At 43.1% G+C, this 12,838-nt stretch overlaps 1 protein-coding gene across 4 annotated transcripts in view; it reads right to left on the bottom strand.

Annotated features, from left to right (window-relative positions):
• Positions 1–12,838, bottom strand: part of LOC109646353 (ephrin type-B receptor 1-B) — a 149,698-nt gene that overhangs the window by 79,326 nt on the left and 57,534 nt on the right. For all 4 annotated transcript variants that reach the window (XM_069511283.1, XM_069511285.1, XM_069511284.1 and 1 more), the window contains exon 3: positions 10,319–11,000. In XM_069511283.1, coding sequence (XP_069367384.1) covers positions 10,319–11,000 — 682 coding nt within the window. The remainder of the gene's footprint in view (positions 1–10,318; positions 11,001–12,838) is intronic.

Genomic DNA, 12,838 nt, shown 5'->3' with positions numbered 1-12,838 from the left:
CAGTTACACAAGATAACATCTCTGCTCTTTCAGAGGACTTTTTTTGTATTTGTAAGCACTGCGCATAGACATCATAAAACCCTGTCAGAGGGTAAGTTATAAAGGTATCGCTCAGTGCATCACATTTAATCAAATTTTCTTTCTAATAATAAAATCATTACTTCTATAAAATAAGATTTAGAGGGTGAATAAACTTTCTCTGGGGTGTTGTCCAAGTTGTCGCCTCATTAAAATGGTTGAGGTTTATTAAAATGTTGTTAACTGTAAAATCGGCCTTGGGGATGAACGTCAATCAACTAAAAGCAACATAACATCCTGTTTTTAAAGCAGCCATCTAATCCATAGCAACATAGCAGCATATGAGCTGTGAGAACTGTGGGTCAATTACATATCTTGACCCATAAAATCAATGATATCTATTGCTTTTGACGAGAGAGACATGTATCACATGGTAAACAACTTCTTCTGCACAATGAAGTGGGGGCATAATCCATATCCAGTGACAGCAGTGTGTAGATCACGCGATAGCCTAATTTCTAGGGTGAATGATTCTAGTCCAGTCTAGTTCTCTAAAAACAAAGACGTGCACCAAACGTATCACTTCTGTCAACACTGATACACTCATCAGATTTCAAGTGATGTTCGAGTTAGCGCTGACGTCATTCAAGCTACTGCAACAATGTGCAAAGGTTACCTCTTTTAGCACTAAACATGCATTTTAGCAGCATCTGATCTAATGAGTGAAGACTGAAAAGTCAAGATTGCTCAGATGTATAAAATAACAGGATTGTTTTTTTTTTTTTACATTTACCGTGCCCATCATGCATTTCCTTTTTGTTTTAGCAATTCCCCATCAAAATATGAGTCACTGCAGTTCTGCAGACGACAATAAATGCAATCAATCCAACCTCCAAAGAATAGATACCTGCAACACGTAGACAGCACTCAGCCTATTGACACAGAAGCTGTTCCCGCTCGGCAAACACAGGGTAAGGATGACGGGTGTGTGATGACGTTTTATTACAAACCGAGCCGAAAGAAAGACCCTCTGAGAGGTTCGCAGACTTCATTAGACTCCATAAAACCGCACACACTTTGAAGAGTCCATTAACGTTGGTTTGACCCCGCCGAAGAGGATGTGCTCTCTCCTCTTCTCAACTGCACACACACAGAGAGACGAAGAGGGACACACACATGCATATGATGCGTCACACAGACATAGCTAGTCTGCTCATGCTAATTTGGGTGTGAGAATTAAAGCTGCAGCCCCCCCAGCAAGTGTGGGAACTTCGTAAACAAATGCAGCACAAAGCCCAAAGTGTTCAAAGACAGGATTACCGAGTCACTCTCTTTCTCTTTTTTTCCTCTCTCTCTCCTTTTTTTATCACTGCCCCCTCATCACACACGCCTAGACACACACACACTCCTGCTCTCCCCCGTCTTGCTTTCAAGATACAATATTCACACAGTCTCCTCCAGTGGGCGTTTTTTGTAAGACAGCCACGGAAGGGGGTCCGTGGCATGAGGAGAGACAGCAAAGCCGAGATCGATAATTTGTCACAGAGATGTGTCTCTCAGAATCGGGGATTCCTCGGCTCTTCCCGTCCGTCACTCTGGAAAAAGAAGACGTTTCCTCTGGTTTCTGCAGAACCACATGCCCTGACCCTGAAAAGTACAGGCTGGGTTAACTGTCAACGAAAACGTGCAATTACACGCAGACAATGACACACTGCAACGCACCATTATGGGAGTCGTCTAATTGCCGGATAATTGCATATTGTGAAGGTTTTGAGGTTGTGTTTGGTGCGACCTGCCCTGTTATAGGGAGCCTAGTTGGTTTAGGATAATGTCTGGTGTCATCACATTGATTACACACATATAATTCTTCACGTCTGCTTAATAGGGGAGCACAGAAGATGAAAGTAATGTACTGTACACTTCAAAAGCAGAGAAATTATGACATGTTACTAGGTCATGAAATATGCAAAGTTCAACGTGTGCAATATTTATCCAAAGATTTTAAGCTTTGCTTTGATATTAAGTCCCAGTACTGACAGGATCAGCACAAAGCATAGAAGATATATACACTTGGCTTTTAGGTCTTGCTTATTGTGAACATAATCCCATCATGCTGACTTTGTGCTGAGTAGTTTTGATCAGTCAATCTACCAGAACTGTAATCTGTGCTTCCTAAGCTATTAAAAACACAAAATCCTGGAAACATCCTCTGAGCAAAAAGTAGAATTTTGTCCTGGTATGGTAACACTAAAAGGACTACTTATCCAAAATGCAACAAACATTTTTCCTTTTTCATACACCTACATTGAAAGTTTTGGTTTTATTTATCCAAGTTTGGAGATAAATTACAGCTGTCGCTCATTTGTGGTGCTTATCATTATCAACAGCATCTTCTCCTTTTTTAAATTCATTCATTTCTCTTACATGACCAATCATCCACCTCCGTGTCAATACTTTTCATTTCCTCTATCAAGGGGGTTATGTTTTATTAAGTGTTTGCGTTTGCAACATTTCCAGAAGAAACTCAGAGAGTTATTCATGGATCTGGACAGAAAAAAAATCGGTGTTTGCCATTTGGTGCAGTATGATTGAATTTAAAGGGCTTTGGCAGAGGTGTGTGCTGTTCTGAATGCCATTCGACAGTTTCAGTTACTTTCTACTGGAGAAATCATCTCTCTGAGGAAGGAAAAGGAGGAAGAGGTCCAACAGGTCAATTTCTCAAAACTGGTCAAATAAAACCAACAAGATCTGTAATCCTGCATGACGAGATATCACCAGCGGTAATAGAAGAACTATGCTTGCACCTACATTCTTCCCGGTTCCTCTGTTGGCTTGCTGTCACTGCATGTAGAATAAACAAAGGTATATTGGCCCTACTATAATTACAATTCAATTCTAATTAATTTGTAAATCCACAAGTTCCCCAGCCTAACCTTGACTAGTCCATATCTATCACCCTGCCGTTGATAACCTCCAGGAGGGGACGAGACAATTTCCTAGAATTGAAATGTGTCGCTCGGCTGTCAAACCCGACAGGCCGGGCTGTTTTATTAGCTGAACAGTGAATACTGATGGACACTGATGACTGGAGAGGGAGAATCAACAAATGACGAGCGGTGGAGAGCGGGGAATATTTGTACTCTGTGAAACGGGGGGGGGGGGGGGGGGGGGGCGCTCTGTGGAGAGGCTCACCATGTCTCCTCATTACTGCCTGATGGAGCATATACTCCAGAGAAGGGGGAGAAGTGAGAAGGGGTGAGCGGTGGAGGCATAAAAGTACATGGAGAGTGACAACGCTTTGTGCTGTCAAGACTTCACTAAACTTTTTTAACTTTTGGTCTCTTCTGCAGAAATAGACACTTTTCCACAGCACTATGGTTGATTTCTTTGTTATGATCTTAAAGGTGCAATTATAATTCAAAAGCATAAAGTGAGAAATTTGATTGATGGAGGTCACAGCCAGGGGTGAGAGGGTGAAGTGGAGGCTCCCACAGTGCTGGGCTTTTGTGTTTTTGCCAGCGAGGGTGAAATAGGCAAATTAGGCAGAGCCCCAGCCATCTGGTGAACATTAGGGTGCCTTTGTCTCCCTGTGTGTCCCCCTGGCCTCAGCACCCAGTGTCCATCAAGGAGAGGAGAGGGAGAGGGAAAGAGGAGAATAGAGGGAATGAGAAGACCGGGGATGAGAGGAGAGGAAAGGACAGGGGCAGGAAAAGAGAAGACTGGAGAGGAAAGGAAAGGAAATGAGAGGGACAGAGAAGACAGGAGACGAAAGTAAAGGAAAAGAGAAGGCAGGAAAGGAGAGGAGAGGAAAGGAGAAGACTGGAGATGAGAGTAGAGGACAGTAAAGGAAAGGAGAGGAGAGAAAAGAATAGGAGAGAATAGGTTAAGACATAAGAGGAAAGGAAAGGAAATGACAGGAGAGCAAAGGAGGGGATAAGCAGGAGACAAGAGGACTGCACAAGAAAGGAGAGGAGTGGAGTAGTGGACATATATGAGGAGTGAAAACTGAAGTAGAGGAAGAGAGCTGAAGAAGAATTGAAGGAGGACTGGAAGAGATATCGGGTCAAAGGGAGCCTTCTTGAAAAGTTCCTGTGCAGCAACCAAGTGAAAGACCAAGTGAGAGATGACAAAGGAAGGCTGAGTAAGAAAAAAAAAAATCCCAGTGACCATGGCTTGAAAGGGAGTGAAGGTTAGAGAACCAAACAAAAAAAAAAAAAAAAAAGGCAACTGAAAGGAAAGAGAGGGAGAGTGAAAAATAATAGGAGCAGGAGTATGTGTCATCCATGGGGGATAAGACGAGGTGTGTGTGCTGGGTATTTCTATTATGTGTGAACAAAATCTCTGAATTCCACTCACATCATTAGGGGCTGACTCTGTCGTTGCGGCGAGAGCAGTGTATCTGTGTTTGGGGTCATTACAGGCACTCTGTTTGGACCCTAAATTCAAAGAGTCTTTGTTTGGGTCACACTCTTTCACCACTGCTCTCTGCCATCCCCCTATTCAGTCTATTGAGACCCATGGAAACAAGAAGTCTTTCAGCCTCTGCTCTTTCTTATAGCTTATATAGTCTCTTCCTCCCACCTCTCCATGTTTTTTGTCTCCTGCACACTGGTCCGCACTTGCCATAGGACTAATAGGAACAGGAAGAGTCAGACCTTTACTTAATTAGGCTTCAAGGTGACTTAGTGGATGGTGGTGTGTGTATGGGGTGTGTGAGTTCGAGACTACACATGAATGGTCCACTGCAAATTAAGTAAACCCTGTGGAACGGCGGTAGACAAGGCCAAACAGGCTGGAATTGGCTGTAATAGCTCACCAGGCTTGTGTGGGTGCTGTCTGCCAGATCCTTTATACTCAGATGAGACATATAAAGAAGTTATCAAACCCTTGTCGCAGCAGAGAACTGTAAAAACCAAAAGTTCAGAGTAAACATTCACCAAAGCCAAACTTTAAATGCTTCGAACAAATGAATACGTCCAAAGAGTTTAACTGCTTGTTTCTGAATTTTACGTTATTTCATTTAGAATCTCTAATCTCTCCGAGTAATAAAGCAGCTGGTTGCTGTCCGCGACAATGGAGTCTGTATGGGTATATATTGAGGTTTATGAGGTTCAAGGCTAGAGTTAATAATGTGACAAATGTGCTCGGAACACCACATTTAACATTTTTTAAAATGCACACATGGAAGAACTAACAGTATTTCAAAGTGTGCCAGACAAATGTGTGTTTGTGTGTGTGTGTGTGTGTGAGAGAGAGAGAGAGCGGGCGCGTGTGCTCGTGCCCCATGATGGCAGCCATTAGACAGGAGTAAGGCAGCCATGATGAATCGGCACTTAGCTCAGGGAAGCGCACTTGCTCAATGGGCTGTGAATCTCCCGCTGCCACTGTCAGCCTGCAGAATGTTAAATAAAGTTATTTGAATATTTGTAATATTAATGTACCAGCGTGTCAAAAGCCCACTGGTGCCTAACAGAGAGAGGAAATATGAGATTTGTGCTGCAGTGTGGGTCTATAGGACTGTGGTGGGGAGGAATTATAACTGAATAAAAGCATAATCATGGATAGTGTAGTGAGTTAGAGACAGATGGATGGACAGAGAATAAAAAGCCATATTATATCATGGATCATGATTGAGGCTGTTACGCTTTTCATTGCCCCTTTTTCATTCAAATACATTTCACACGTTAGAAACAATTCTTCTTCTATTACAATGTTTCTACTCTGCTCTCTCCCGGAACCCACAGACTCAGAGGAGCTATGTGCTTTGGATGGGAATGAGATCAATGTATGTGAAACACTGTGCACAAATATTTTTGGTGCATGATGAAATCGTAGCGGGTCAGCAGACATCATCTGAGTTAACAGTCAATCAGTGTGGCCCAGGATGCACAGTTAACGTGGCCGTATGCGTCTGCTGGCCACCTCCGAATGAGTGATCGAACCTTAAAAGCGTTCTCGATAACTTCATTCATTTACCTGGATATTAACATGATCCGATCACAAGTGGTCAGTGCTAAGGACAAAAAAAGTCAAATGTGTCCTGACATATGATTCCCTACATTTATTTCGCTTGTGTTTTTACGCCTTGGGTTGATTTATTTTCAGCCACAATATCAACACCGACTGGGTAAATAGGAACATTTTACTACATAGTAGAGGTGTTCAAAGATCACTGATTGTTTCTGCCCATCCTGACCCCGCTCACTCTCTCATGGACTAACACACACAAACAATGTCATCTGATACATCTGTAAACACTGGGTAAAAAACACATTCTTTGAACACACAAAAAATAAACGTGTGTTTGCACATAGAGCCGTGAAGTGGGGTCCGATCACAAGAAATACATTCATAATTTTTACTCAAAGCTGTCCAGCTCTGACAGGTCTAAAGAATCTCAAGATCTCAGGTGAAACACTAAGTTGTTAATGCCAGGTATGAACAGAGGAGATTTGGGTTTGGTTAAATAATTATGAAAACAAGACAAAATACATTAGAGGGCCTCATCAGAGAGCTTCAGCTTCATAGACGCCAGGTAGGAGAGAATTTATCAGCTCAAAGAAAATCTTATTCCTCATAGGAAAACGTGTTCACAGTCAATTGAAGACAAAAGAATCGTGAGTATTGAATTGCTCTTCATGGAGTGTCATTTAGTGACTGTTTACTCTGAAGCAATTTAAGCCACATCATCCACTTTAAGAGTTTGAATAATTAGTGTACCGGGGAGTTTTAATCTTTATATATGGAAATACAAGGAACATTAAAATGCTCAATGATTAAAAACAGAAACAGAGATGGATGTGAAGTAAATCTAATCAGGGTTTCGCTAAAACTACCACGCTCTTTCTTTAGACACTTAAGCTGAGCAGGACACACACACAAGATAAGCTTTGCGTTGGTGGAGGTAGTGGGGTGCTATTTGTGTCTCCGCTCGATTTAACAGGGAGGTGATAAAATATTTAGCAGATTGCTTACATAGCCAAGGGGGGAGAAAGAGAAGGAGCGAAAGAGGGAGAGAGACGGGAAGAGAGAAAGAGAGAGAGAGTGAGAAGGGGATACCCAAATGGCTTGTGTGGGAGCTGGGGAGCTGGTAATGAGGATGGCATGCTGGCATCATCGTTACAGTGCATAGCTCTACATGGTCTCTCTGCCCAACTAACAGCAGGCCGCGTGCACGCACACTTACACGCACACACACACACAGCTACATGTCACTAATTAAAACATATAGATTAGAGAGGTTGCAATCAGGTACGGTAGATTCGCTCACACATACACATGCACGCAAACACACACTGACAACACGCAGACAAGCAGGTTTAAACACACACACACACAAGCACACTCAGGTGCAATTAAGCTTATTTTCCCTGTCATATTAAATGACTTGCAAATTAAACAAGTAAAAAGTGATTAATGTGTCACCTCAAAACATTTATCATCCCTCACAACATTTGCTTTTCACTGTGCATAGATAAACATATTCACAACCACGCATTTGACGAACACAGTTCTCTGACTGGCACCCAGGAATTGCATGTTACATTCCATAGTTATTTCCCACCATAAAGTGGGAATTTATGCATTTCTCTTTCTCATTGGTTACAAAGCTAGTTATGGCTTTAACTGTATATATATATGTATAATGTGTAATTCTGTTTTTATTCAGTAGTCATTTGCTTTTACTCAATTTTTTCCTATATATTCTCTATATTCTAACACAAGTGTAACACAACATCGGCTTGTTTACAACAGCTCAAAACAGAAGTTACATATCAGTGGCTCAGGCACAGAGGGGCAGCTGCGGCTCAGGAGATGGAGCAGGTCATCCACTAATTAGAGAGACAGTGGTTCAATTCTTGCCTCCAATCCATGTGTCTAAGAGTCATTGAGCAGGAGAGTGAAGCCCAAATTGTCCCCATCGATGTGTGTGTGTGTGTGTGTGTGTGTGTGTGTGTGTGTGTGTGTGTGTGTGCTGGACAAGCGCTGTACGAGTGTGTGTGTGTCTGTGTGTGTGTGTGTGAATGTGACCTGTGGTGTCACATTAACTCTCACACAACTATATAAATGTAGTCCATTTCCAAGTGTGCTTTTAAGCACTGCAGAGCTTATCCTTACCAATATTCTACCTTTCCCTCTCATGTCGCTCTCAATGAGGGGAATTATTTCAGCATGAAACTGCGTTTTCTTTGTGTTCCTGCTTGTGTTACTTCATCTCTAATGGGCAATTACTTCAGAACCGATGCTGAGGCCGTGTTATTGCACCAACCCCCCAATTGATTGGATGCCCATAGTACTCAGCCTCCACAAGCACTTTAAGGTTAGATTCCCCCTGTTTAAACATTGGATTACAAGCCCATGAAAAGAGACTGCAGCGGAAAATAAAAGGTTGAGAATGCTCTTATTGGAGGGGCCTCTCTGAGGAGATGAGAGGCGAACAGATTCCATACGAGTCTCCAGAGAGTAAGCTAGTTATGAGAGATAAAAATGGCAACATCATCTGTTGCTCTCCTTCTGTCTGAATCTATTTTTCTCTTTCTCTATTCTTGCATTCTTGTTGTCAGGTGTGTGTGTGTGTACGTCCTGAGGCTTAAGGTCAACCTACACACCTCACAGGTTTATACAACTTTCTCCTCCAGCTACACGCTAAAAGCTCCCCCCACCAACAGACTGATTTTTTGATTCCTTCCATAACCCTACATTTCCACAGGGTGTCATTTAAGGTCTAAAGGAAGCTACATACGATGAAGTGACTCAGAAATGTTTGTTCTAAGGGTATCTATATTAAACATCTTAAAGAAAATAACTTAGTGGTTTAATTACATTAAAGTTCTTGACACATTGAATGAATGCATTTTTTTCATGCCATAACAGAACAAAGACATTTAATAAAAGATTAGCATGTAAAACACTACCTTTGAATAAATAGGATTAAAGGCACTTAAATTGATCAGCTGGTTTCTTGAGTAATATGTTAAAAGCATAAAGGTAACTACTGTGTCAGAAGCACACTTTATATTTCTGGCCTCGTCGAATCAGTTCGAACTCGACTGATTTTCTGTTGTGCTCAGCTTTTGTTCCGTTGGAAAGTAAGAATAACGACTCACAGCATGCAAACAGAAGTTTGATTGTTACAAGTCATTAGTTTGGTCATAATGAACTGAAGACTTCTTTTTTTGCGTAAAGGTGCATATTCATGTACGACACCTGAGTTAAAATATGTAAATTAAATGTATCTCCCACTGAAAAAAAAGATAATAATCATAAAAAAACAAGTTATGCAAAATGAAATGACCTGTGAACAATCTAAAACACACTTCTGATGAGATGGCACAAAATATCTGAGAGGAAAACTTTGAGTGAGGCAGCCAACCCTTGCTTTGTCGTTTACATTTGAAAGTCATTCCACCCCCGCCAAGGACTTAATGTGTGTGTGTGTGTGTTTGTGTGGTTGCACTTTGCGTAGGGTATAGAGCGATGCAAGGAGGATACAGTAGACACAGTCACACATAGTATGCTTTGTAGATATGTGGCACTCTCATATCTGTTTATTGATCAGAGCAGATGTGCGTCAATCAATCTTATCTGGGCTCCACACACTCTCCCGCTAACCTCCAGAAGCGGGCCAACCAATACTGCTCCACACTCTGAGCCCCGGGCGGCTCACATTATCAATCAGACACCTTGAGGAAATTTTCTTTGTGTGTGTGTGTGTGTGTGTGTGTGCGTGCATGCCAGTGTGTGTAAAATTGTGAGTGTGTCAGAATAGCAGGGTGCCGAGCATGAAGGTGCATTAGAGGACGGACAAAAAGAGAAAGTGACAGCCTGAACAGAAAACCCAGATTAACCTCTTCTTTAAATGCCTGTTATTACGTATTCTTCAGAACTTAAGTCTTCCCACACATCACACTGAGGCAGAATCAAACCTCTCACCATCTGTAAACTGTGCCGCTCAGAAGCCTGGCATTCACTGCAGCTTTAGAATCAATGCTAATGCGCCTTTTGAGGATGCAGGAGGTGGATGTGATCAAGGCAGGAATACTGAACGTCATGCTCAGCAAAACGCATGAAACGCAGTCGATTCAGCCTTTCCAACGATGTGGAAAATCTGAGATCCAAGACTAAAATAGAACAAATTCATGTCGCCTGTCTGTAATGAAGTGACTTATTCTATTATAAGCAGTCCATTTCAGAAGAGAGTGATGGATGAAAAGAAAGTTGGGTGCTTGCAACTAGCAGAGGTAACACTCAAGCAACTATTGGAGGCGTATGAATGTGTAAAATTCTACTCATTACTCACCTCGACACACGTTGCCATTGTCAGGTTCGAATCCAGCCTTGCATGTGCAGCTGCCAATAGGAACCATCCACTCTCCGTCCCCGTTGCAGTAGAGCTTTATAGGAACATCTACTTCCTCTGAGTTGGGGATGCAGATTCCTCTTGCTATGACCAGGGAGGTGCTTTCAGCCCCTGTCATTGTCTCTGGGAAGATTGCAAAGTTCTGGACGACACTCGGGCACTTCTTATAAAAGACTCGGACGGATAGCAGGGACATGCACGCGCCGTAGTCCTGAAACGCCAGGTAGAAGCCATTTTTAGACAGTGGACCGAAACTCCGCACCTCCGTGTTGACTTTCATCAGGCGCCCACCAAAGTCCACTTGTGAGAAGCTTTCGTCTGCGGCGATCGTGTCCACCTTGAGATAAGGCGCCTCCATCCAGAAGGCGGTGCCTTTGGTGGCGATGACGGCGTCTGTCTCGTAGTAGTAGAGATTAAATGTCTCCTTGCAGGAGCCGGGGACATTGGGGATGGAGCTGCAGTCGCGGACAGTGAATCGAATTTCCACATAGATGCGCTGAGCTCCACGCCGATCAATGAAGGTGGTGAGGAGCCAGTTGTTTTGACTGGGCTCGAAGACATTACACACCTGGTAGGTCCTGATGGTGTTGAGGTTCTCATCATAGCCACTCACCTCCTCCCACTACAGACAGACATAGAGAGAGAGGGGGGGAGTGCACACAGTTGATTAGTAATCATCAGTGACAAGGCTGTGGTCGTTTCTCATTTTGTGATAGAGAATGCTAATATTGGCTGAGCGTCAGAGATTTTGTACACATATCAGTAATCTCCCTAAGGCACCAAATGTGAGTCTTCTTCCTGGATTAGCAGAGGGAATCAGCCTGTCAAGCTGCAGGGTTTATTTGTGCATGGAGGATGCACAAACATCCTTTCTCTGAATCATAAATAATGTTTTAAGCACAGCAACAAGACAAACACATCTTTGCTCTCTTGTTCTCGAAATAAACTCAACAGCTGTAGAATGTGTACTACCACTGCAATCTACAAAGTCAGTAATTACTTGGGATGTGCTGCTTTTTGCAACCTATGGGGATGGGCACTGAGCTGACGCTTATAAAATATGGTGTTTAACAAATTCAAGATTCTACACTAATTAATTTCAATCAGACAGATGGTGACCACTTCATGGCAGCTATGAGCTTGCCTGATGGAAACAATGTAAAGTGTCTTTTTTCTTTTTCGCTGGTGTGATCCGCACATTTTCTTCGATTGGAGGCCCCGAGAGGTTTTACCTCAGTGCGGCAGATCCTGATGAAAAACTGAGAATCAGGAAGAGGGATGACTGAAATGAAAAGCTGGTCTAGGCGCATGTATTTGAGATTCCAAATGTTAGGGACAGACAATCTGCTGATATTGTGAGACATTTTCTGCACAGACGCGTTCACAACAGCAACAAATCCTCTGCATTGTTTAGGCGAGAGGTGGAGCAGCTGGGTGCAACAGACAGAGTTTTATGGACTTTATACTACAGGGTCAGATGGTGCATCACACCTGGACATTTGTGTTCACACATACACCACTTCCAGATGAAAATTCAGAGGATTTGCAGAGTCCAGTGAATGTCTGAAGCAGTGTAGGTATAATTCTAGTCTAACTTTAATTTCGAAGGATGTTGTTGATAAGGGCACACAGCAGCAGAGTGGACACAAAATCATTCAGTCACAACAGTCACATAAAAACCCCACTGAAATAAATCTATTGAATAGAGAGGGTGATTTGAATCCGTTTTTGTTTTTCACACACACACACACACACACACACAAACACCACAAGTGATCCAAACAGCTTCAGGCAAAGAGAAGCTAATGAGGTCTGTAGTGTTGTGAGTGGGCCTCAAGTCAGTTCATGTTTCTTTTGTGCAAATATCTCCTGGTGCTTCCTCCTTCCGCTGACCTTTAATGCCCCGGGTGCTCAATCAGGCCTAATGGAGAGGAGAAGACACCACCTCTCCACACACAGGCCCCAACAACCGGTCAAGAGATGGTCAAAAGATTCCGAATCCTTATCAGATGCATGGGTCCATGAAATGATTTGAGATGAGATTTGAAGGTTTGGGGGTCAAAGATGCACATAAACGGTGCACATGATGAAATGATCTGGCCCAGGGAGTACACCTGGAGAAAAAACACAGGAGGGTTTGTTTCGGCCAGGAGCGAGGAGGAGGAGGTGGAGGGAGAAGACACGTGGAGAACAGTGACACTACTGACATGATAAACGAGTTTACAGAAATCTGAGGTGCAAATTAAAGCCTTTTTTCACCGCTGCTCCCTCGGTGCCCACTCTGCTCTGCTCCTCTCCCCCTCTCCTCTCTATCCCTCCCGCTCTCCTCTCCCGTCTCTGCTCTGTAATGACCATTCATCAGCATTACAGGAACCTGTCCCTTTCAGCACTGCCTGTTCATTAATACAGCCAGCCCTAGGCTCCTCTGCACCCGTCTGCTCCAGTCTAGGAGGGGGTCCT

The sequence above is a fragment of the Paralichthys olivaceus genome, chromosome 16 (genome assembly GCF_024713975.1).
Source record: "Paralichthys olivaceus isolate ysfri-2021 chromosome 16, ASM2471397v2, whole genome shotgun sequence".
Classification (NCBI taxonomy): Eukaryota; Metazoa; Chordata; class Actinopteri; order Pleuronectiformes; family Paralichthyidae; genus Paralichthys; species Paralichthys olivaceus.
This window is presented reverse-complemented; position numbering and strand designations above follow the sequence as displayed.